At 36.2% G+C, this 27704-nt stretch overlaps 1 protein-coding gene across 1 annotated transcript in view; it reads right to left on the bottom strand.

The window, feature by feature from the left end:
- Positions 1-27704, bottom strand: part of MYO3B (myosin IIIB) — a 181701-nt gene that overhangs the window by 94678 nt on the left and 59319 nt on the right. Inside the window, exons 9-22 of the mRNA XM_074145732.1 lie at positions 25616-25771; positions 14004-14100; positions 13004-13120; positions 12047-12151; positions 9273-9356; positions 8366-8568; positions 7896-7994; positions 7194-7308; positions 6674-6800; positions 6321-6531; positions 5084-5231; positions 4702-4855; positions 2651-2739; positions 1013-1142 (exon numbers count right to left, since the gene is read on the bottom strand). Of these exons, the coding sequence (XP_074001833.1) occupies positions 1013-1142; positions 2651-2739; positions 4702-4855; positions 5084-5231; positions 6321-6531; positions 6674-6800; positions 7194-7308; positions 7896-7994; positions 8366-8568; positions 9273-9356; positions 12047-12151; positions 13004-13120; positions 14004-14100; positions 25616-25771 (1835 nt within the window). The remainder of the gene's footprint in view (positions 1-1012; positions 1143-2650; positions 2740-4701; positions 4856-5083; positions 5232-6320; positions 6532-6673; positions 6801-7193; positions 7309-7895; positions 7995-8365; positions 8569-9272; positions 9357-12046; positions 12152-13003; positions 13121-14003; positions 14101-25615; positions 25772-27704) is intronic.

Below are 27704 nucleotides of genomic sequence, written 5' to 3'. Positions count from 1 at the left end.
CGATGATCCCAAGGGTCTCTTCCAACCTGGATGATTCTATGATTCTATGAAATTGCAAAAGAGGTTAAAGGCATCACCAGAGGCTATGACTGGGCTACTGAGGTTCCAGAAATTCCAGAGAGCACAGCCACACAAGCATTGCATCTACAGCCCACGTACAATCAGCCTACACAGCACTACCTAATGCATACACATTTATTTCTACCTAAAAATACAACAGCCTCATTAGTATATGTCATATCAATCACAAGAATTTTGCAATCTAATACAATCCATCATATATAGATTATTCCTTAGTATTACATGTTTTTCTTACCCATTATGAAAAAGATACTTTAAAAATGTAGAAAGTATTGAGAAATGTGTACGTTTGTTAGCTTGTTTGCATGTACACTGCAGAACTATCATTTGTATAGGTTACTGCTATACTGGCATCTATCCATGGAGTAATCAAACTTCATCTTGCTGTTTTATTTAGCTATAGATCTGTGTACTTTCATGTAAGTCATGAAAGCACTAGCTTTAAATCAACTGAATTAATTCATTCTGGCAGATTAGTATATGTTTTTTATAATTTGTAAGAAGCTTTATGTGTATTGCATCAATGCATCTAAATAAATGTATATTACCTCCAAAACAACTTGCTCTACATTGCATGATTTATGAACTGTAAGACACAGCACACAAGAATCTATCAGCTGAGAACTGAACTTAGTAAAGGACTAAGAACCAAGAAACTCCCATATTCTCATCCTGCTCTGAGAATGAGTTCTTGTCCTGCACATCAGATAACCTGCCATTCTCTGGAGTGAGGGATGAACCTTGCTCCCTCGGTTTTTTAGAATTCGCGTCCACATATTTAAAAAAAATATGATCAGAACATTTTAGATATCTAGAAAACTAAACAGCAGAGCTGAAAAAGAATTAAAAAAATTTGTCCAGAAACAACTAGACTTTTAGAGGATAGGTAGCTGAAGAGGTTGCGATGTTAGCAAAGCTGTGCAGAAAATACCTGTTTTTGTTAAGGGGCTAGAGAACAGCTGCTGAAGAAGTTTGTTCTCTGAAGTTCGCAACACCACTACTATGTCAGCAGGAAGAGTGTCTCTGTTCTTCTCAAGGAATGTGCAGGCATCATATAATACCTAGCATGGGAAACAGAATCAGAAAAGTCATCAAATAGGGCTTCCCAAAAACTACTATGTTCTTTAAAATGTGAACAGTCAAGATGACCAAGTAGACCAGTTAGTTTGGCTCTGACAAGCCAATGAATTATCTGCAAAAAACTTAAAAGTGTACAGCTACAGCAGTGTCTTCAGAATGTGAACTGGCTATAAACAGCACCTATATTCATAGCATGTCACTGCACATCAAATTGGGTTAAACAGCTTAAATCATGTTGTATTATGCTTTGTCATGTCAAACTATGGTATGCATGAAGCAATATAATACAGATATCTCATTAAAGCTTAAGTTGACAGTTTACGTGTAAATTAAGAAATGGTGCTCAGGTGGTCATCATCTATTTGTTTATCTATAACTAGACCTGTTGGAGGAATGGGAGCAAGCTGCACATCTCGGTAGATTAAAATAGGCTTCTTGCTGCTTCGCAAATGATAGTAGGAAAACAAAACATTCACTATTTCAATTATTTTAAGTGGTTTTATTATAAATTAATGCCTGGCTATTTGGATTCATATAAGAATCAGTTAATTTTGCTTAACTTCTTATTTATTTTTTTTAATTGCAGTAATTTTTAGACCTGTTTTATTATTGCTAACAATATTCCTCTCTAGCCTAATTCCACTGGAGTCCTTTAGTTTACATGGAAACTGAATGTTCTCCTGCAACAGAGAACTGGCCAGTGGTGGTTTTATCACTTGGACATTTGGGTACAAAGAATTTACTAAACCTATGTAAAATTTTACAGTTATTCTTAACAAGAGAGAAAGCTGGACAAAGTTTACTAGAACATATCTTAAAATTATCTTAAAAGACTTATAATGAGCCAGAGATGAGACTTCATCGATAACTATATAAAACATGGCTATTTCATTTTGATTTTGTATATGAACAAAGATTTGGACCTGAAATCACAAGCAAAGCTCATGTTATGTGAAACTACTGGACCCTTATCCCCCATATAAAATAACACATGGACGGCTGAGAACAAAAGAAGTTAGGTGCTACAGAGTACCAGAAAACATCTGTGCAAGCTAGCTGCAGCCTTTCCAATAGTCTCTATAGGACTTTAAGTTCTACTACTGACAGTGTTTTACATTGCATTTTATCCATATACTTATACACGCTCACACACAGAACTACTGTGGCATTCACATGATGTTAATAGCGTAACCCGTTTGGGCTCCAAAGAGTTGTTCCTTTGAAATGACTGTAGTAACGGTGTTTCTGGTGCCAGATTTCTTTCAGAATAACAGGGGTTATTGTCTAAACAATTTGTGCAGGAGCCCTAAGGATAGGTTCTAAAATGGACTACTACACATGAAAATTTTATTGTAGATTCTAGGTTTCCATAAACTATCATTCTGTCTCTTCAAATGAGAAAAAAACGTTATAAAGCAGAAACTTTGGAAAAAACAAATAATGATCATACCTCTGTTATGTGAACTAAATAGAAATCACATGACCTTACCTTTCCAGCATAGTGCTGAATACCAAATGACAGTTCTACTCCTTTTGGTCTCCAAAAGTATTTGCATCGTAAGTTATCTTCAAATTTATCTATACGTTGAGAAAAGACATTGATATAAGTGACTTAGAGTCACTAAGTAAAATCTTCATCCTAATTAGGGACAGTTTACTGCTCAAGAAGCCAGAACAACTACAAACACATCTATTATCAGGTTGCTGAGAAATAGCTGTGTGCCAGCTTCTCTGTACTTTCTTCCAAGGTGCCACTTCTGAATGGAACAGCTCATTCTAAACCAGACCAGTAAGATTGTCTTGCAAATCCCACTGTTAGTGGATAGTTCTGTGCGTGGAAAACTATCAAGTAAGAGGGGCCAATGACAAGGTGTGATGATTTCTCATATTTTGCTATGAATTTGCTTATATGTGTATAGAGGCTTTGGAGTGGGTTTATTTCAACTATGTATATTCAAAGCTGTGCATATATCTCACTTTCTTGAATGCCTATTATTTGTATTTTCCCTATCTTCCTTTCCCCATTCATTTAGCTTTGTACATCATGTTTTAAGCATATGTTAATGTCTTCTTAATCTCTCATTTACCTTTGGACTTCTACAGAAAGGGGCTTCTATCTAAAACTTCTTCCAAAGAGGCTTTCTGTTGACTACCTCTAAAGAGCTGACAGAAAAAGAAACACCACTTTGTAAGAAAAATGTCTTGTATGGCCTGTGATATTTTGTATGCTCTTTAATATTTTGTAAATAAATTAGTGCTGATGCTGTAACACTTGCTATTCTATTTCTTTATCTGAACAAGCAACTAGAAACCTGAGGCCAGTACCAATTGATAGAATTCTCTGTCATGTTGCATAGGTCAGAAAATACTACCAAAATGTTTTTTCTAATGTTAGAATCCATTAATATATTGTGTTAGGCTTTTCTTTCTATTAACATTTAATCAAACTTGTATTTAAAGCAAAAAGAACAAGTCTGGAATTTTGGGAGGGGGGGGGGGTGAGGGTGGTGGAATTAATGATTGTTGGGCACATCTGGAGAGGGCAAAATATCCCACTTTGTTTTCTTCTTGAGGGATCCTGCTGTACTGTGTACAGATCAGCAGTAAGACTGATCCAAGGTGCTGGACCAAGGAAAGTGCCTCTGTGAAACTGTAAGTTCAATATTCAGTATTAACTGATTTATAGGACCCACAGGGAGGCACACAGCTTTAGTACACAAATGAGGACAGGAAGAAACCATAGCATTTATTCTATCTGTGACCTAAATTCAAGTTTCAACTCAGTCTAGCAGAAGTGAAAAATCTTGTACATATATCATGCAATTTAACAGGCAGCTGTTATTTTTCTCTGACTAACAGTTTGAGTCTCTGCTGCACATTCCATTGAAGGAACTCTCTGTTTCATATCACAGGGAAAAATGTAGCTTTAGTAAACAAAAGCAAGACAACAGTTTTAAACATGGCATGCGCTGCATGTTTTAAAGTTGGCACCAAGATTTGTTAAAATATATGTAAAATATGCATGAAGGAAGGGAAATATTCAGCCAGATGGCACACCAGAAATAACACACACTTTCTATTTATGATGAGATAATCTGGAGTGAAGCAGTATTTTCTAATTGGATAAACATAGGCCTAGGAGCCTGGGAGATCTAAATTTTACTCTCAACACTGATGTTGCTCACAGGGTGGTCCTAGACACAAGATTCTACAATGTCTCAGTGTTCCCTTCAGTAAATGCAGATAAATGCTGCTTGATGTACCTCACATACAGGGACAAGATACAGGTTATTTCCTTGTAACTGGGAAGACAACAAGCCTTTGACACCTGATATATAAGATAACTTTTGCAATATAAAAAAGAACAGAAAACACGTAAGCAGAGAAAAATGATGAAGCACAATTAAAAATATATTTAAAATATCAAATGGAATGACACAGCCCCAGCAGGACAACTAGACTAGTAAAACTTGAGTAAAGATGTCATTCTGCCCTCTCAAAATATATTTGTTATTTCCCAGAATTTTTGTTTGCACATACCAACTAAAGTTAGGTCTGTTGCCTGAGGAAATCGACTTTCTTCATCTAATAGAGACAGGAGACCCATGGGTTTCTGGAGGAACATATCTAGAAGTGGACGGTTGTCCTCGTATTCCACTGTAGTAGCATCAATTCCCTCACTCTGATATTCCATCTACAAAGTCACAGCACAGTTTTAATACTGAACCAGTAAAAGCAACATCATCAAGACATTTATGCAATACTCCATAAGCCCCAACATTATTTACAAAACTTCAACTGAAAGATGTCATTATCTTGCATTTAAATCACATACCCATTTTATAGTTTATCATGTACTCCTGAATACGATCTATGATTCAGGACAGCTGATTCAACTAGTTCTCATCAGAGTTGAATTTACCTGCTCAAGTGCAAAGATATGTTGATTGAAATAAAACTGGATCTGTTCATTAGCAATATTTATGCACAGCTGTTCAAAGGAATTTCTTGCGAAGTTTTCAAATCCGAATATGTCTAGTATCCCAACATTCATCCCATTTTCAGCATTGCTGTATGTGAAAATACGTACAAAATTTATCATGGGCAACACCAAGTTAAAATAAAAATAAACGCTGTAACCAAGATTGCATAATTAATACAATCTGCTGCAAAAAGAGAGAAGAAAAAGTGTGTTTGAACCTATGACAACTTGTGCATTTCTTCAGCATCATTAATACTTTTGTTTTCTACTTGCTTATTGCAAATTTCCATGATGGCAGGCAAATCGTAGGTACATAGTGACAGACACTTAGCAGCCGTATTAAATCGAGTGGTTTCAACAGGCAGATCTCAAATAAAATCTATTGTCTGCTCCTCCGGGTAGACAAAAGGTGTCAAGCTTTAATAGTATGTTTTTGCTGTACTCAGTCAGAAGCGTAATTACTAAGTCTGCTGCTGCTACAAGCTGGATTGTTAAGAGCCCATGTGTTAGCTCAAGTATCTTCATACCAGAGTCACCACTAGAGTTGCAAGTATGGATGAGGACAAGCCTATATGACATAGTGAAGTGCCAAGTAGAGATCTCAGATCATTTTCACATTACCTAAGGGCTTCTCTTGTTTCTAAAAATCTCTACAACTGCTTGAAAAGATCAAAGCAGCCAGATCAGTACCTGGCAATGAAATCATAAGGATGCACAATGTAAACATTTCTGTAATTATGAAAAATAAAAAATCATCACTTACATCTAAAGTAGTAGACAATAATTCAACACCTGCATTTATTACTAGCTTACAAAAGCAGGAGGGCTGTAAGGACTGTGAATACATACTAAAGTTTTTGGTGTACTCCAATTATTTACGAGCCTTTGGTATGAGTTTAACGTTTACTACGTAGGAAACATCTTTTTAAACAATTATACAACATTTTAACCACCCCATTTCCATTGACTTCAGTAGCTAAATTCCACTCAGCTCTTTGAAAATGTTGGGGTTAATGCCCTGGAATCAGAATTCAATATCATAGCATTAAAGCCTTTTTGAAGCCTTAGCCAAAATAAACAGAGCACCCTTTCTGCAAAATCAAAAATATACAAATGGATGAACCCATCAAAGACATATGCACAGTAAATACACATGACTCAGTGATGTGTAACTTGCCATATATTTTTGTCTGGCTGAAGCAGCGTATTAATACGATTTACAATCCAGCTGAAGAGCCGGCCATAGAGTGCTTTAGACATTGCATCTCGCACATCAGCTGCTTTGTCCACAGTGTTTGTTCGGATAATAGTCTCCCCTCGAGTCACAACACAGTGGGAGGTTAGGGCCTCTTGAAGTTCTTCTGACCCAATACTTAGTAATGCAGCAGCTAAAAGACAGTGGAAAAAAGATACAGGACTCATTATGCAGTAGGAATCACTAGCATTGCCCAACTGTTACCACAACTTAGAGATTCTCACAAATACAGTCAAGTTGTATTTAGAGAACTGACAATGTTAAAACGTATTTACCATTATCTAAGGCTTCTGGGTTGGGAACCTCACTTTTATCTGTTTGGTGTTGTGATGAAATGGCAGCAAACTCAATATTCCCAGTGTTTAAGATTCCAGTCAAAATTCTGTACACTGAGTACACTTCCTGTAAAAGATGACAAGAAGCACTTTTAAGGAATCCAATTAGATACACAGATCATATTTAGGCTATGAAAGAAAAACGTGGGCATTGGAATGGCTATTAAAGCTTATAGCTTGCTCCAAGAGAGAGTTCTACAAATTCAAGTAAGCTCCTATTGATACAGAATACAGCATGATACAGAATTGCGAATGGACTTGCTCAAGTACCAACTGAGACCTCAGGCTGGTCTTGGCTTCCGAGTATGTGGTTATGCTTTAACAGGTCACTTCTGTCATAAAGGAGATTCTGTGGCACAGGTGTGTATCCACAAAACCAAATGGCAGCCTGTGCAGGGACAGCACTGGAGGTGGTTTTTATAAAAAAGGTCAACAATGGTTTAACAACTGGTTCTCTTACCTCATCAGTGAATCCTATAATTCTAAAGCAATGCTGGATCGCTTCAAATTGTCTTCCATAGGAATCTTTAGTAACAATATCATGCATTACTCTTCCAGTTTCATTATCAATATATCTAAATAGAGTGGGAGAAAGAAAGCACCATACAGGCAGATACGCAAGTACAACCTCCAGCAAGTACCTCAGTAACCGGAAAGAATATTTACTTCAATATCTTCCAATTATATACTTCAGTGCTAATTCATAAGAAGTTTTTGGTTTTGTTGCAATAACTTTTGCTTATTCTTTCTTAAAATCTATTACAGTGTTACCAACGTTTCACATGCATCCCCTCACCCAACACAGATCAGATGCACCCAAAGTACAGATACCAATTAAAAAACACAACTCCAAAACACATTCTGGGTTCTCACTGAAGCATTACAGTAAGAAATCATAAGGTGTTTGTCCTGATTTGAAAGTGTGACAGAATTTCTACATAATAATAAGCTTGATTCTTCCTCCTCCTCTTTAAATAGTTCAAGTTCTCAAAGCAATACAAATAACATAATGCCTTATTGTCCATCCTCTTCTTTGCTTGGGAGGATTAAAAAAGATCCTTAAGGGATGGAGAAGGATTAAGAGAGATTTTAAGCATCATACTGAAAGCAAGAGCTGATCAATAGCTAATTACAAGGAGCAGTTAAAACAAGTGATAGTTACCTAGGAGGCTTTTTATCAGGAAGTCTATATTCAGAAAGTTTCTTCTGACGATAAAGACCAGCATAAATATAATAAAATATATGGAAATTTTTCTCTCCCCTGGGGGGAAAAAAAAAAAGCATCCTTTTAAAGCACATGTGTTTATTCTTGAGGTATCTTGTACAATTTAAAAGCAGAAGTTCTTATCATGAGTTCACTGGTGGATAGCAAATGTCCCACTTGTTTTAATGGTGTAGGATCAGCAACTGTGAAACACGGAAAACCCAGCCAACCACAATATTTCTCCAAAGAATGGAGCAGCTCTGGCTTCAATTCAAAAAGAATCTGACTATTCTTGTCATCATAGCACCGTACAAAGGATCACTGCTTTAGCAGAAGACACGAAAGCATTTAAAATAAAGAATTTTGGAGAATTAAACAGAATTCAAACATTACATAAATGTGAAAGGACAGACAATTAATATACCTACACAGCCTGTTTTATGACCCTTGATTTTTCAAGTAGATATTCAGAAATCTTTGCCCCCATTACAGCCCCTGTGGGTGTAAACATCATTTCCAGGTATTTTCCAAAGCGACTTGAGTTGTCATTGATGGCAGTGCAGGCGTTCCCAAATGCTTCAACCAGAGGATTCACCTGAAGAATTTTCTCACGCAAAGCACGGTTATTGGCCTTGACAGAACAGATACAGAACAGAAGAATAATTAAAAGAATATATTGCTTATCCACAATCCAATTCTTGCTTCAGAAGCATAACATCCCTCTTTTATGCTTTGGACTTAGTATGGACTTACGTATGGACTTAGATACTGCATTAACCTTTCTACATATACCACAACAGGGTCAATAAATTAATGAGGGTTTCCCCAGGTAGGAAAAAACAAATTCTTTTATCCCTGCAACTGTTCTGCCTCTGAGATATCATATAATTAGTTAGAGTACCAAAACCATCAAAAACTAAACACATCTACTTAAGGTTAACCTTATACACTTCATTTCCCCATAATTTGTAACTAATAGCATTACTTATAACATTTAAATGTATAAGAGCTTCTAAGATTACAGCCACAGCAAGATCTGTCCTTCTTTATTGTATAAAAGAACAATGGTATATGTAATAAACACAGCAGATAACTACAGGCACTGAACTCTTGGGATCTGGCACCTTCTCTTTAAAAAAAAAAATTAAATGGCTTGGTGCGGGTAATACCCTAATAACTTAATTCAATACTCTCATATGCATGATTACCCCATCCCTAAATCAAGTGGAACAATTCACATGAAGAGCTTTAATTATTAAAGATTAAATAAAGTGGAAATCGAGGGTGGGGTTGGAAGGATTTGTTCATAGTTTTACGTGATTGGTTAAGAAATACCTTTCCCAAGAAGGTCAAATGTTGGACAATCAGATGGGCACTTTCTGTCTTTCCAGCACCACTTTCACCACTGATGATAATACACTGAACACACAAATCAAAACAGTTAAGTGCACAGCTCATCACATGGTCCATTTCAGCTATTACTGCTCCTATCTGTTATTTAATGTTTAGTACCAAGACTACAAGTTATTTTAAGGGTGAACTCCCTCAACTCCCTTCTGAAAGGAAAGATCAGCAAAGGCTCAGTGTAATAATTTACTCTCTAGATTACTAAAACGTGTCTCGCAATGCGTGACAGCAATGTGTATATGTGTGAAGCAGTGACTGACACATAAACAAGTGACCACATCTACAGACTAACACACGCTATGCACATATGTGGCTTGTTTCAAATGCTTAAAACTCAGAAAACTGCCACAGCTCAGTTGATATGACATAATTCAACACTGCATCTGAGCTTGCTGCATTGAATTCATATGAATTAACCCTGAAACACAGGGTAAAGCTGTATTTAATACACTGACTAAAAGTCCGCTCCCAGCTTTAAAAATAATCTTAAATAATTGCTGCTGTACAGCTTCTGTAGGTGACATTGACATTTAAGCTAGAACAGCAAACTAGTATCTAAACATTTTAGAAAAATATGTATTTGTTCACTGAATGATTCTGGGAGAACATATCCATCTTCTTCCCGAGTCAGCAGTCCTCAACACATCGTATTTTATAGGCTCTCCAAATGGCTTCCAGACTCAGAGAATAGCTAGAATGGTCACTTGGTATCACCCTCTCTGCTGTTATGCTTCGTGGACAAGATGGAAATAGAAGGCCAGTACACCTTGAAGACCAGCTAACACTTGAACACTGAAGCTTTAACACTTCAGATCATAGCAAGTAAGAACTCTAACAGCATCCATTATTTTTCCATTTTTCATATGTTCTACAGATCACCAGTACAAATATTAGTCTACTTAAGCTACAGTATCAACTGACATATAATTAAAATGTTAACACTGAGCAGTTGCATATATTTTTGTGTTTTTATTCAAACACCTGAAAATTATTTGCACTACAATGAACATACAGGATTCTTGGCTGGAAGAAGATACAACATCCTAAAATACTTGATGCAATGACACTTCATATAGAACTGAGCTTTGTAAAAAGCTTGGAAAGATGTAGCAGTTCTCTAGTGGTGTCTTGTGGTGTCTTGAGAGCAGGTGCAGGGATTGACTATAAACAACGTGTGCAATATGACATTTCCAGTTCATTTATTTGCTTCTTGTTGGGTATTTTTATTCTTGGAAAAAGATAACCCAATGATGGATTTACAGGATTATGATACCTAACTTAATTGTCTTTGTGACGTGTCACACAAAGTCATGTGCAACAATTCATACAATCAAAGCCCAAGAGTTCTTGCAGAATTTATAAAACTCTTGTAGAATTGGACAGGACTTGACTTCAGCATCACGAGAAACGCTACAGCTGGAGTCACTTTTCAGGCTTCATAGGAAAAGACAAGGGAAAGCTCAATGGATAAAACAAACAGAATCAATATGTTTTTGATCTGGCTACAGGGTTTATCTAATGCACCTTTACCTGAAGAACCAACATAACATTCCCCAGGTAATGGAGATAAACATGTTCTTGTAATCCTTTGCAAACAGAAATTAGGAAACTGATTTAGATCTAAACGCAAATTACTTCCTCAACGGGTATGAAACATACAATAGTAAAGATGTACAAAGTTAGCCTGATGGGCTGATGTCAAAACTAATTTTTTCTCCCAGATAACAAGTTGTCACATAACTTATTCTACATGAGTACTTGTTTTGTTTAACACCTCCATGAAAGAGCATATAAGCCATTATAGAAGTACTACCCATATCTCAGGCCTGTGTTCTTCTACGTACTCAGTAGAACTCCTTTTCTCTTCATCTTCCATGTCCCTTTTGTCTTCTTTGCTTGGTATTTTCTGATTGCAGGTTTTTTATTATATTACTCTGCTCTTGTGATTTTAAAAAAGCATTTTCTATGAATTACTGTGTGATGTGTGGAGTAAAATCAGGAGGATTTTATAAATAAAAATAATTATTAGCCCCCTATATTCATGTACGTACAGCCCATCAAATTAGAAGGAGTACAAAGTTACAATCTTAAGAATGTAATAAAAAGAAATCTAGCTTCTAGAGCATGGTCTTTCATTCTCATTAAAATCATTGCTATATAATTGGATTTTTGTCCTTATTACATTTATATTAGAACTATCCTTAATATATTTTACTCAAAAAATTAGTTAATGGCGCCTACTTTTCGTGATGTGTAGTTAAAGGAATTGATTATCCATTGCTTGATAGCATCTTTATGCAACAGAAAAGTGTTTCAAACTCTGTTAATCTGCTATGGCATTGAGACCCTCCTACTTTTCACAGGTGTAAATTACTACAATACCTAGTTCAAGACAGGCTAGAATCAGAGGGTGCAGGCAACACTTTGCAGCTGGTGTCAACTGCCAGGACTCTAAAGGAGTCTAGTAAACTATATTGGTAAGGCAACTCTATCTTCTTATTTGACCTTTTCATCTCTTTTATGCTGCTGTGTCTTCTTCAGAATTCACAAATCTGACTAGATTTCTACTTCGGGTTTTCCTCATGTAGAAATAAAAGGTTTAAAGAAAAAATTTCCCAAAGTACAACATAACAGATTAGCCGTAGCCATGTAGTATAGTGGCAGTACGATTAATATCTAAAGCAAAATGAACAGATTCTTACCTGATCTTTGCTGAATGTAACCATACTTTGGTAGGCAGCATCTGCAGAAGCAAATATGTGGGGGGGATTTGATGAACGCTTCACACCATGGTAAAGCTTGGAAAACTAAATTTAAAAAAGAACACACAATAGTCAAAATATGCAAATTAGCTACATAATTAAGAACTGAAAACAGGATAGTGACTATCTTCTGCCTGTTCAATAGAAGGTAGTTGCCTGTTTTACCACATAATTTCCACTGAATCACCTGGAGGAAGAGTGGTAATTCTTGGCACTGCCCAACTTCTAGAATAAAAATTACAACACCTAAAACACACTCTGATGTTTCCCGCACGAGACAGTGAAGAGAACTGTATCACAAGGAACAAAATTTCAAACACAAGCATTCAACCAAGTAAGTGCTCAACCTATATAAAAGAAACTTTAAAGATAACAGTGAATCCAAAATTTGGGCCCTCTACATGCAACATTGATTTAGGTACCCATGGAGACTAACATTTATGGCTCCGTCTCCCTTCATATTTGTAGGAAATTAAGCTGCCTCTATCTTTATAGCATTTGATTCACTTGTTTCTTTTAAGCAGCAGCTGATGGCACGGGCCATGTAATAACCCAATAGTCAGAGCAATTCTTCAGGAAGCAACAGCCTCATTGTGAGGAGGTTCATGTAACCATCTTCTGCTTCCCAGAAGAAAGCCCTAAATGCCAGACAAGTGGTTGGGGCAATTTTCATCCCTCCTATGGAATTTGTGCCACCAAGCAGAAAGGAATGAAATCAAATGAGACTGAATTTAAAAATAAATAAATAAATAAAATTGTAGCCACACTTTTCAGGAAGAAGAAAAGGCTGGGATTTAGTCTGTACTCCTAGCTTCCAACATTACTTAAGTATTTTAGCCAGTGGTGGTAATAAAAAACATAAAGTAAGTTCTGTCCATAGCTTGGAATCTCTCTTACCTGGGGAGAATAAATGCTGAGATTCTGGAAGGGGTTTAAGGCTATTAAAATGTCTCCAACATAAGTATAAATTTGTAAGTCAGCATAGCGTTTCTGCAGCTGATGGATAATTGTATCCTGAGAAGATTACAAAAAGTTTGATAGTTAGACAGTATTTTCCCAGTTAGGATGATTTTTGTAAATATACTGAGAACACTGATTAAGAAATACTTATTATAAATGTTACTAATTGTTTTCAAAAGCCAACACCACAAAACTAAACAAATACATTCACAATTCTTGCTAGTTCCATAAATCTAAGTTAAATGGCAACTCCTATTTCCAGATTAGTACATATTTTGTTACACCAGCCTAAGAAGCAAACCTTCAAAGACAAAATGGCCATGCACATTATTGCTGCACCTCATAGTACATTTCCATTTAATTTTTTATTTGACCATGAAAGAAGGATAATAATTTTTCAAGGATTAAATTTTAAGTGGTAGTAAGAGACTGTTTTAAACAGAACACTAACACAATTTAGTATTCTTTCTTTCTCTTGCTGGCATGCAATTTAATGATCATCAAAACAAAAATTTACAGATACTGTGCATATAGGTAATATAGTGAAATATGTAACTGATATTACCACTTTTTATTCAGAAGTGGTAGATATCACATTACTCTGTATAAGTTGAACAATTTTAGGAAAAATCACTTAAATCTAGATCTTCATGACTAAACTTCACATTTCAGGAAACTCACAAAATAATTTAAACTAGTATTACTTATAATTAAATTCTTCCACATAATAGGATTCACTGCTACTGCTTTTATGTCACTATATAGAATATTAACGAAGAGATGATAGCAGATCAGTCACGTGACAATTCCTTTGCCATGGTGAGACAAAAGCTTGCAAGAAGAAACTCTTCTCATTCTGTTAAAAGAAGCCTAAAAAGCAGAAACAAGCAAAATGTGAGGCACAATTTCAGAAACTGCTATTCAGACAGTACAGTACCTCATCTAGAACTTCTAGATTTACCAGATCGTCATCTAGAGAGTACTTGTCAGCTCCATCCACCTGGTAAGGTCTTCTAGTATGTATTCGTTCATGCCTGGAAATTTGTTAGTAAAGCACCAGTGTTATAAAACTGTACCGAAGACAGCAAACATTAAGAGGCAATGGGAAGTCATGGGTGAGTGGTTTTGCCAGGCAGAAAACACAGACACGCTCCCTGAAATACATATTTTTGCTTGAAATATCCTTTAATAAAAGCAATAGGTCAGCTTGCTGTCCAGTGTAATATCTGTTTCCTCTTTCACAATATATAAGCCTATCTATTTATCAATGCTCGGAGATGAAGATTTATCTGTAGGCTTACTACTCCCCACTCACACAGTAAAGCACAAAAAAATTCTCCCTCTTTTTCCTTCCCTTCTCACTCTAACCTAATAAACTACCACTCTGTTTAATTAAATCTTCCCCCCACATACCCAGCTGATAGTACTGTCGTCTAACAAAGTTACAAGAAGCAGTACGTAGTATAAAATCCTTCTATTACCTTGGTGTATGCCAAAGTGCCTCCTCAGGTGACCCTAGATCTGGCCCAAAACAACATTTTTGAATGACAGCTGCCATCAGACTTTAAATTCTATGGATGTTCAGTCGGCTTGTCCTCAGAGATTTAAGCCCCACAATAAGCAGCAGAGACAAACTGTCACATAACCCCTTTATAATCAGATTACGCTGAAGGAATCTTTGAAAATGCTGTGTATATGTTTTTAAACAACACATCTTTTTGAAACAGGGACAAATCAAGAGGCTGAAATATGTCTTCCACAGAGGGGGTGAAATATGAATGCTGTAAGCACAACCAGGCTTTTCTTTACAACAAACATAATCAAAGCATAGTAGGAGGACACCCGCCGAGATACAGTCTGCATCCTGCTGAGTAACATTTAGCATTGATCCTCAATGACAGTCCCTGACAGATTGTTTCTGCATTGGTTGCCATGTAGAAAGTAGGAATCACATGATCACACATCCTGAAACAACGCTAAATATTACATCAAGCACTAACGAACGGTTTTGTGACTTGGCACGAAACACTGTTCATCTATAATGTTGAAGGTTAATATCAAGATGTAGCAGGTCTTTTTTTTCTATAACCATATCTTCATATACTCATGGAATTCTGTTTCAAAACTGAACATTGAGGCTTTTGGTTTTTTCCCCTTTATGTACACTTCTACCTTTGAACCTAGTCGGCTTTCATTCAGTAAAGAGAATGTTTTCATATCCGAGAGCTATTATATCATCAGAAGAATTATTGCATAAAAAGCCTCTAAACAAAGAGGAAGGAGGAAAAGAGCGTCAGCTATGAGTACAGCTTCACTGATAATTGTGAATCACATTTAAAGAACCTAATTTTTTTATGTCTACTTTTATTCATTTTCCTGATTTACTTTTGGCTCCTCTGTGAAAACTATTCTATAACAGTTTATTTGAATTGTAACTAAATACTAGTGTGCAAACTGTTTTGTCAGCTAGGAAATAAAATTGTGGGAACATGGCAGGTTTTGCTGACAGTCCCCCACTTAAATTTTACATCCTACATTCCCAGAGATGGTAGTTTGCTTGATGTTGTACATATGAAGAAATAAAAGACGGAGAACACAAAAAAGAAGCTATGAAAGAAAAATTGTTACAGTGGGTATTATTTCCAGTGGGCAGCATGAAGATCATGTGAATTTGTTCAACGTTCCACTCAATTAAATATTTCATTTTCAGATCCTTGATTAGGTGGTGGATTGTGGGTTCTTTTTGGCTTTTTTTAAAGCAGTCATTATATTCAAGAACATTACACTTTGCTGACAAGCCAGATCCTCAAAGGAGTAGGAATGCATGTAAGCGGCCTAACATAGTACTGTTTTTTCTCATTGTTGTTTCTGCTTCAAACCAGAATTCAACCTCTTATTTCACTGCAGAGAAAAATGCTGTTGTAAATAACATAAATCATTTTGAGAAGGGAGCACTCCTCAGTCTACAAATGAAGGAAGTATTTTAACGGTTACTTTACTTCATGGAGATGTAACTAATAAAGCGATGGCTAGACGCTATAGCTAAGATAGCTCATCCGCGAAGCTTATTCTTCCTGGAGCAAACCATCACAGCCACAATATTAAATTGCAACAAGCTGCAAGTATGGATGTATCTACCAGAGGTGCAGGGAGGAGGGGGAAGGAGGGCACATTCAAACCTAAGCATCTCTAATTGCAGAATGGCTTTGTAAACTAATCTGTTATCTGATTGTGTATTAAACTCCTGCTGTTTGTTCTCCTTAAGTGATAAACGAATCAATTTTTTTTATTGGAAAGGTTTTTTTTAACACTATGTGTTAAAATTGGTCTTAGTCAAATGTAAGTAAAACATATATACCTTTGTGCATATATTTTCCTCTGCTTAACTCATTTTCCTAAGTACACGATTAGGAAGAGGATATTAGGAGCATAACATCACATTAGCTTCAAATCTCCTGCTGGCCTCATCAGTTTTCTACTGACCCTATGTCCTGCAGATACATTGACAGTGGGAAGCATACAGACAGTAACCTTTAATTATTCCCACAATTTTACATCAGAAATACAATCTGCTTTTAAAATATTAAAAAAAAATCTTAAAAAGCAGAAGGAAACACTCTTAATTGGGGAAATAACTATTACTATAATATTAATAACTATAATATTTTTTGCATAAAAGGTAGAATTATCAGCCATTTTTTCAATTACCCTTCCTTTCTAATAAAATGGTACAAATTCTAAGCAAAGGGAAAATGAAAGGTGTTAGGTTATTTGCCTTAAGGTTCCAGCAATGTTCTGAATCATCCCCTGGAGGATGTAGTTTCTTCACTGACAAAAGAAGTGGCATAAAGGGCCAGTCACTCAAGGCACCTAACCTTATCAAACCTGAAGAGCAGCATTAGATTTATTCCAGAATTCTAGTGACGAGCACTGTCCATTGAAAAAGTGTCCATTCTCCGAAGCACCTTCCCTTTGCCTTTCCATCGGGCAGGAATAGCTGGAAGGGACAGAACTTGCTTGGATTTTGGAGACGGAGCAAAGGGAGAGAAGTATTTCTCCCTCAGGACAACAATTTCATGAAGAGGGTAGGAAGCATTCATTTATTCCACTTGGGGGAAAGACAGAGTTTGAAAGAAAATAACCTCTTTCCGTAGTAGACAACAGCCATAGTAATAGAAGTGCATTATAAACAGCTAAATGCTCATGTGACCCCACTACCAAGCTGATGATGGGGAAGGAAAAGCCAGATGAACCACATAGACTTCTAGATTGAAAAGTCGTCTTGCTGGCAGGTCCAACCTGAGGAAGGAAGCAGCAGCTCTGATCTCTCTTCCCTCCACCCCTACCACTCTTTTATGCGTGCCTTTACCTTGGCCTCTTGGTGCAGTTAAGCATTTACATTTACTGTTTTTTTCTAGGACTCACATAGGAAAAACTGCTTTGTACTTGTTATTCCTTACATTATTGCCAATTTTAAAATTAATTGCACCCAGACTGAGATTTACATGAAAAATACTCAACACAATGAGAAAGAAAAAAAGAGAGTGTGCTACTGCCACACAGAGAAACACAACCTATTTTATGTGCATTGCAGAAAATGAATTTTGCTCCTGTACATCAAGTTTCAGCCTGGAGTAAGGTCATAATAGAAATACTGACACAGCCTTAATTACACTACAAATGCTGCAAGTATAATGAAAATCTGTGCAACCTTTAGTAAAAACACACACAATATAATCAGACCAAAGATCACTTTGGGGGACTACAGTAGCCTTGTGATTCAAAAAAAAAAAAAAAAAAAAAACCACAACCAAAAATGGAAAAAACAAGTTTTTAACTCAGTTACCTAATACTTATATAAATGAAGGCTAGAAGAATTGCATTAAATTACATTGCATACAGCATCAGAGGACTATTTCTGGTTCTGTTTCTGTTATTATCTTTAAGTCCAAAGAAAATTACTGGCTGGATGCAACCAAATTCCTTGCAGTTAATTGCTTTCAAAATTAAATGTGATCTGGCAGAGAAGCTAGAAGTATTACTTCATTGGATGGACTGCTGCTGTAATCCAGCTGGCTAATAAGAAGGGGGAAGCTGCCAATCTACTGTAGTCTCATCCTAATATCTGACAAGGTAGGCTGAACATACCTGTCCTTCTCAAACTGTTAGATGCTTGGCTTTCTTTTAGCTTTTCTCCTTTTTCCTTTTTTTTTTTTTTTCCCAGGCTTCTTCAAGTTTGATTCTTCCTGATGTACAGATTTGCATTTTATCCTTCAAAATGCAAGGTTTCATAACTCTGTTCCCCATTACAGAAACAAACTTCTAAATGGTGACCAGCAGTAGCACACTGACCAGCGTGACCCAAAACAGTAAACTCTGAACTCTTTACTGTCTACAGTAAACTCATTTCAAACCTTATCCATGCAAACACTGAAGTGTTTTTATTCTTTTAAAATCTGAAACCAGGGGCTGATGGAAGACCTTTTCCCATTGATTCCAATGAAGAAGTCTATTTACAGACAGGAACGTAAGCTACCCAGACATAGGAAAACATCCAAGAGAAGAATGAGCTATGTCTGGAGTTGGCCTCTTCAAAGCTGCTGCTAACGGGGGAACTGCCACTTTGAACCATATAACCAAAACCATTTGATACTTGATCAACATTAACTCTCAAACATCAAATCAATTATAGAATTTTTTGGCCAGGAGTTAATTAATCACTTGAGGGAATATAGACCATTGTTTTGCTCAGCATCAGCTACTGTAACATTTCATAGACTAACAAAATAAAGGTATATGGCAACTGGTGATTATTAAATACTTTTGTTACCTTAAAATTCTTACAGACTTATTCTTATAGCCAAATGCTACATGGGGTCCCACAGTATCTATAATTTTGAACGATGGCTTATAAGAATATTACCAAGGGCAAAATTTTCAGTCTGCATTCTGTGAGAACTCTCCTTCCCTGTTTCCAATTCTAAGCTTTTAATCATATATTTTCCTCCTTGATGTTCCACTCCTCCACTACAGTCAAAAGGCAGTTCATAGATCTGCTAATACGTTTTAATTTCTCCATCTCAAATGCTGTTGTGACTTTGCTTTTTTAGATTTTCTCCTGCATGCTATACTTGATAGAGCAACCTGTTATTTTATGATTGTTCATAAATAGATAATTTCCTAATTGTTGTATAATCAAAGGTGGGAAAAACACCACCCAGAACATTTTCATTTCATTCACTTTTTCTCATGGTCAGTACTTTTCAAACCTTCCGTTAAACATTAAAAATCCTCCAGTTTTCCATTACTTCTACTCACAGTCCACTAAAATATTTTGTATTTTGGGTTTTTACAGAATAAAAAGGAACGTTTACTTTTTTGAGAAATTCTTCCTAAAGGATGCAAGATTTTTTCATCAAATTTTATACAAGGAAGTGCTGGGGCAATAGACAGAGAATATTTGGGTTCCAAATTTGAGTTTCCCTTTTAAATGCCTCAGTGACAAGCTCCATAGTATTTTTAAACATTACTAATGGAACTTGAGATATTGCCTAGCTTAAAGTACTTTGGAAGTTTTGACATATGTTTCTCAACTTCTTAACTCTGAACCTGCTGCCAGGTTTGCCAGGTTTAGATTAAGTCCTGACAAGGACAAAAATATATATCAAACTCCAGCGAACATGTCCGTGTTTTGCAGTATATTTTGGCAATGTAGACAGCACAAAGAGTCATTTAACATTCAGGAATATTTAGGAAACATTCTAAATCCCTTCTGACTTCTTCCTTCAGCAGGCTAGCAATCAGCCTGGATGTTGGAATCTCTTGTACTATGAATCAGAAAAGCAAATGACCACACAAATGAGTTCAAGAATCTAAAGGCGTATTTGGAAAGTGAGTGCCTCTCTCCCTTAATGGATTCTAAAACACATTCTAACACTGTTTAACAAAAATATAATCTACACAAACAGAACAATGTTTACTGTTAAGTGAGAATTAATAATATCCTAATCTGTAATGTATCTTTGCCTAGAGTCTTCCCAGACTCTAGGGTAGAAAGAACAGAAGGAAAAATGGCTAGAGCTTCAGGCTTTATGCATGCTTCTCTTCATCAACAGGTTCACAGTGACCAAAGGTATAGCACTGCTTTATAGAACAAGAAAGTACTTGCCTCAGACAAACTGCTTTCTATTTTTTGTAGATGTAACGTATCAAATAAAGCTATCAATAGCCATTTCATAAGTGGAGGAACAGAGAAACACTGAGGGCAAGTGACATAACAGAAGTTATATAGTAATTCAGAGAGAATGAGGAATAAAACACTCTATCATGGTTTTGTATTATAATTCAGAGAGTGCCTAAACATTATTGGTATTTTACTGACATGCAATTGCATGAATATCTATCTTGAAGAACTTATACCTGAAATACAGGAAGATTACTATCAACTGGACTTGTATACCCTTCTTTAGTTAGAGAATACAGAATTAGTCTTTATCAACACTCAGTTGTTATTACTGTACCAAGAATATTTTTATAATTCTGCTTATCATTCCTGACCAATGTTTGCATGTTCTGTTGTCCACACCTTAGACACCTGTAATTTAGATTCCTACTTTTTTTTTCCAGTTCTGCAATTTAATGTTACATGAGATACAAGTCTTTAGGAATTAATTACATTTCTTGTTCTCACAATGTTGTTATGCATAAAGACACTATTTGAATAACCTGAACACATTTCACAGTCCTTGTGTGAGTACAGGATTGGTAAAGTAAAAAAAAAAAAAAAATCTGAGCGAGAGCCTGTGACAGCATCTTCTCTGATTTTAAGAAGTGCTTTCTGCCTGGGGGCAGCTATATATTGATGGGAATAACAGTGCCCTAGCTCCCAAGATCTATCCATCTGTTAAAAAGTAATGATTTATTTGACTTTAGAATAGATGGGAAAAAAAATTCAGTCTTGCTGGAACAAATACATGTGAAGTAACATTCTGATGTACTAACCTCTAGTTTTTAAGGATTAAAGAACTTTTATAAAAACAGAACTACTGGACCATTTAGCATTGAATACACTTCTTAAAATTAAACTTCACATAACCGCTTCTATAGCAAAGCTGTTAATGGAAAGTATATTGTTGTTAACTAGCATTTATATCCTGGTATTGTTAGAAACCAAACCAAACATACTCATAGTTAATTGATAGTTTATAAGAAGGATATGGAGTAGAGGTAAATTTAATACCCAGAGCTCATCCTTATGGAGCTGTGACATTGGACCTTCTCACAAAGTTTTTCCCCATGACAGTATAAGAAACAGGCAATGCAGGAGTGGAGTGCTGATGCTGAAATTTCAGCTTCACTCAAGATCACAGCAAAACTCAAGGATTTCAGTCTAAAGGATGCCAAGAGATGAAAGAAGAACCTTCTTCCTCATTACAAGTGTGGAAAGGGGGTACCCTGGCTGGGTTTTCTGAAACTGAAAGCACCTATTTGCATAAGGATAGAAGTTATCTGTATCTCACTGATTAAAATAATTTAGGGAAAAATAAAGCTGGTGAAAAAGTTTCAAAGAGCATCTTTCTCAGCAAAAAAAGCAGGAGATCTTAATAAAAATTCATTTTTAAAGTAATCTTTTATTAACATAAACCTTTTCTTTATCTTATTAACTTCTAACCTAAAGGAAATAATAGAGTATAAAACTCTAGTAAGTTATCTCCTGGCAAAGTGTCAATCATCAGTTTGTCAGTAACAAACTGATGACAGCAACAAATGTGTGTGTTAGTAGGCTCTTTTGAGCTCAGCAAAGACAATGAAGTGCCCCTTCAGTTCAGAGGTATGAAGAATTGTGCTAAAGTTAAGCCTAGCTATGCTGCACACAAAGAAGTTTATAAATGAAGAATGAAAGAAACTGCATTAAAGAGACATTTCAGTCTGTAGCTCCAGTGGTTGACCCAGATGATTCTGCCAAAAGGGGACAGCTTGCTTCTTTTCACCCATCTCCCCCTTATTCCTGGTCACATGAAGTATTCCCTCCTTTACTTAAGCTGTATCAGTTGAGGCACCCCCTCTGCAATCACTAAGACAGAAGAAAATCAACTGTGTGTTTCTACTGGCTTAGTTTCTTCCTCTTACGTTAGAAGCTCTTGCTCAGGAGGTTTAGACAATCACTGGAGCTGTAATAAAAAGAGCATCACGAACTTGTTCCTGGGAGCTGTGGGAAAATGAGAGAAAGAAGTCAGTTCTCTTCAGTAGCAGTGAACTGCCAGATCAGCTCTCTACATCTCTCCATCATGCCCTCTAAATCAGTAGCACTGACTCTCTAGCCTGCAGGCTTGCTCTCAGGCACAATGACCTTAAGTGATGTCCCAAAATAGGCAAAACTGACATGGCTCAATTGGAAAGAGAATCCTATTAAAAAATCCACAGGTGCTGAGTCAGTAAAGAATCAAAAGATGCAAAGCACTGATGCTGGAAGACTTTCAAATGAGACCAACCCCAGATACCTCCATATCAGTTATCATCACCAGTGACTCCATGAGTTCCCTCACAGTAGAAGTGCTGATGATTTTCCAGTTTCTGGAAATTTTCAGCCTGTGCTCTGAGAGTTCTATGGCAATATAAATGGGAAAACATTTTCTTTTACTTATCTTTTAAATGATGGATCTGTAGTGTTATTGTACTCCTTAAAAAGGGCATCCACTTTTCTTTATCTCTGAACACCAGGGCACATTTCATTGTATCTGTCATGTGTACATCAATAAACAGAAAAAGCATGCACATATATCCAATGGTATAATAGAAAGTTTTACTCAACATGGCTTTTAATTGGCCTATGTACTTTGAAGCAGTGGCTATATATTCAGATGACTTCTACAGATCACCACAAATGAACGTCAGTAACTTTTTTTACAGTACCATCTGGTCATGTGTTCTTCTGCATGTCAGATTCTGTATTGAAAATTATTTTATAAATGCATTACGGAGTTTTTAAGGGCTTTTAATTGGTACCAATTTTCCTAGAGGGTACTATCTCCCTTTTACAGAACCAAGCTCTTTACTATTATGAGACTATGTCTATGCCTCTGGGGAAAACTATGATTAGATGCTCCTGGTGGTTGGTTCTTTTGTAACAATCTGATGTTTGTAGTCCAATATTAACTGTTTGGCCCACACTCTTGGTATTTTGCAGGGACATGCTTTTTCAATCTCATTAAAGTTTGTACCAATTATTCAATTTTCAAATCTTTGGAAAATCAGCACTTCATCATTCTGAACAATATGTTGTAGATTTCAGCGGTAAATGATCACTAAATTTTTGTCCTCACTGAGCATGCTCTCAGCCCTGATCAAAGTGGGCTAGTGCTTCAAAGAACAAGTAAGGATACCACAGTACAGGGTTACAACAGACATTATTTAATAGCAGTTAGGCCCATTGGCTTCAAAGTGAAGCCAATAGTAAGGTCCGCCAGCTTCAAAGTGAAGGTAAAGATGACTATTTCGCCAGCAGCCTAATCATGTCTCCCGTCTTATTGTTCACTGGCAGAGGAAGAAGCCATCTAATTCAGAGGCATGGCTAAAAGCAAACCAAAAGTCCAGGGAAGAACAAGATGAGTACAATGAGTCTGCTGGGAGTAGAGCTTTAAGAGTAGAAGAGAAACGTTAACAGACATGGGGAAGGTGAATTCACTGATAAGAAACAAAAGGTCTGCCAGCTACATTATCAGGTGAAGAGGAACACCAAGAACAGAGAAATGGCTGGAAAAATAGAATAACCTGGACTAGGACTTGTTGAAGAAGGTGGAAGTTAGAAACAGAAGCTATTGGAGTGGTAGAGGAAGAAGACACAAGAAACAGGAAAACAAAGCTTTAAGGACAAAGAGAATGAACAGTGAATGGAGACTGATGGGAAAGATGGGTCAGATAACAACCTGGACAGTGAACCTGGGAATAGTTGGCCAAGTAAGTTTGGGGGCATCAGGAACAATAATAGAACTTAGACTGGTAGGGAGGATAGGATTACGGCTAAACCTATTGCAAGAGAGTCCCCTTCACCACTGCAATCTGCAGGTGCTACTGCACACAAGTTGCAAATAATAAACCTTGGCAAACAAAATATTTAAGATGGGTTAGGAGGTGACAGGATGGACAAGAAGCTAAACTCCCTTAGGTAAGCACTGATTGATATTGGGAGTGCTGGGAAGCAAAACCCTTCTTGCATTCCAATCATGCATAAGCATAAGGTGCAGAAGCTTGTCTTGTCACAGCACTCCCAGTTAATATATGCAAAGACTTGAGGAAAGAAATGCTTAGTCTTGATTCTGTCTTACTCCACATTACGGAAATAGATCCCAGAAAAATGTATTGGAATACCATGAGGAATCCATTTCAGACCTCCTCTTAGCACAAGGATCATTTCACTCTGTCTGTATCTTCTATTTGGTCAACAGCTGGGAAAACTCTGATGCCTTTGGGCCAGCCAACCCACAGCTTTAGGCAACCTTATCTGTGAGGTGTTACATGGGGGAGGTCTGCTTAGGAGGCTAGATACAGCAGAAACTTCTCCCTCACCCACAGCAAGCAGTTCCTGCTATATTTTTTCCAGCAAAAAAACCCCACCAAAAACCTCCACAGAAGTCAACTTGACCTTGAAACTGTACTTACAGCTATTCCTTTATTTTAACTTGTACATTTTTGTTTCAGCTTTTAGCATTTAAGCTACAGAATCTTACGGCATGTAAGTATATACATGTTTATGACTTATGAATCATGACACTTAATTTCCTTCATCAACATTAGTAGGTGTTTGTTTATAATAATGGGCCAGAGCTTATCTCACTCTAGACAAATTTCATATTCCAGAATGATTGCTGAGCTTGGGAAGGTGTGTTCATTTGCATTTAATTCTCTCTTGAAACAGTGAAATTCTGCCACCCTCTGGACAACAACTAAACTAAGGCATATTTACAATCAGCCTCAAAAGTAAAAGAATCCCACTGCTACTGATAAACATTCATTGCTTTTTAAGCACATTTTAAAATTAAGTACTAGGCTGAATGAAAAATAGCAGTTACTATTAAACTACAGACAAAATAGTTACTTTAAGTACCAAATAGCCTTCTTACTTAGAGCATCTAATCAAACTGCAAATATTAGTGTTCTGTTCTTAACCTTTTCTTGTAGTCACTTCATTGTTCACAGTTGTATTTTTAAAGATCTGCTACCAAAATCTGATATAATTTTTCATCATGCCAATAGGTACTTCCACAAACCAGAATACTCTGGAATTATTAGCATCGCTGTGACTGAGCCAAAAGTGAATACATACAAAAAGAGTTCAGTGGGAGAAAGAAGGCTAAGGAGAAGGTTGCATAATGGCTGATCAAATTAGCTTTAAAGAGTATTAATGGGAAAATACGTCTCTTGCATTCACATGGCATGCAGCACTTACTGCTAATCATATTGCTAGCCAATGTCTGTGCATTCAAAGTTTCAAACTGTGCTTCCAGGATTAGTGCGGGGAAAGAGGGCTGCAGCATATATGTTGTACGGTACCTTGTTTTGGCTACAGAGCCTAGCTGTTGTTGTTCTTGGATGAGCTCAGCCAGTTGTTTTTGCAGAGACATATCTTTACCGTGTACTTGTTTAATAAACGGATGCTCCAAAAGGTGGGTGACTGAAGGACGCTTTTCAAAATCCTTGATAAGACATCTGTGACAGAGAAATAGTGGTTTCAGGCAATGAAGTTGTTTCATGACAGCATGATTTGAGTTGTCTTATGTGTGACTGTTATTGTACAGTAGTTTCTTTTCCCACAAATTTGAGTTCCACAGTATGCAACAAGACTCTTGCTCTATATTGGAATAAATCCAGCGTAAAATACTTAACTAAGTGAATTTACCCTATAATATACTAGTATAGAGGCTATGAATTTGAACTTATTTAATCTCTCTTTTTAACTGTAACTAGCTTACTATGAAAAATGGCATCATATCTTGTGCTGTACAGTTAATATACATTAAACATAACCTAAGATGAATAGACAATACTTAATTCACTTTAATTTTCTACCTATTGTCTGATGAGAGTTTTGACTAAGAAATACAGGATACAGCCTGATAAAAAACACAAGTAAAACTGTGATAAAACACTAGACAGAATAATTCGATACAGAGCTCTGTTTTGTTTTTAAAATAAACGTATCAGGTAGATCTTCTATATTGCAATGAGAAGTGTTAGCATAAGAATCATAGAAAATTCTGCAAACCTACATAATTCAGACTGGAACAGAAATGAATTAATCAGAATTAAATGCTGCCCAGGGTACAAAAGTTTTGTCTGTGATAGGAACAGGTGATCTAGTAATGAGTAGAGAGCTACATCCTATTAAATTAGCATAAAGTATCAATTTATATAATTGAGATTTAAAATTGAGGAAGCCACGATTAAAGTTGAATTCTTTTCTGTACAATAAAGCTGAAATAATACATTCCAAATAGAAGAATGATCTAACAGTATTAGACTGCTTTAAAGTACCTTCTAATTCTTTATATTATTGTTTATCTTGCTCAAATAATAATATTGACATTATTTGAGAACATAAAAAAGAAATGTTGCAGTTCAGTACATATCTCCCTTCTAGCACTTATCATTTCAGCAAATCACAGCCCAAGATGAGTTTATTTGATGAGATGCATTCGTATTACATATTGTCCCAATTACATTTCAGATTTGCTGATATTAAGTGATACACCTAAAGTACAGGGCCAAATATCACAAATAAAGATTATCTTTTTAGCCAAAAGTTCAATGAAACTTTAATACCTTCTAGAATAATTTCTATTCTACCAGTATCAATAATGATTTGCAAAATTTAAACTACATCTAAAAAAAATAATCATACACATTAATTGATTTCAAATACTACCAAAGACATTAGCAAATTATTAAAGTTTAGCCTCACCTCAAATACTTTACTGAAGCCTAAAGTCTGGTCTTAAAATGATCCTGAAATATCTTTCAACACAACTTTAATGCTTTAGGTTCCTGAAAACCATTTTCCCAACCTCTTCTTGGTACATCTATAGTCCAGAAAAGACAGTCTGTAAAATGTGCTACCAGTTTTATAACTCTTTTGGTGAATGTTGCTGTAGGCTAGAGTGTAGCCTCCTGATAGAAAGACTGAAGTAACAGAACCTGCTTTATCTCCATCCCTCTGAGTGCAAGGCTATAAATACCAGTCCGTTCCTTCCATGAATAGATCCATCATTAGTCGTCAACAGGTTCTGACATCCCCTCCCCCCCCCTTTTCCTTTTGTGATCCATGTTTTTTAAAAGTCAATACACCTGCACAAACAATATGGTCCATGTCAATCCTGGTTAAATTTATATGTTTCCTGAGAAAAAGGAAAAAAGCACTTGAAAAGAAAGATAACATAACCAGGACGGCAGAAACCACAGAACAAACCAACAAAAAACTACACAGCATACAAAATCACAGATTGATGGCAAGTACATGAAGGGGAGATTTCAGTGTGAAAAAGCTCATTCATGCATGTGATTTTTACCACACTAACAATAATTACAAATTTATAATATTTATGCTGTGTTGCTAATATATACATTTTCTTGTTAAATTTGTTTA

Source organism: Numenius arquata, chromosome 3 (genome assembly GCF_964106895.1).
Source record: "Numenius arquata chromosome 3, bNumArq3.hap1.1, whole genome shotgun sequence".
NCBI lineage: Eukaryota > Metazoa > Chordata > Aves > Charadriiformes > Scolopacidae > Numenius > Numenius arquata.
The sequence above is the reverse complement of the archived record's forward strand: the minus strand, read 5'-3'. Positions and strand labels throughout refer to the sequence as shown.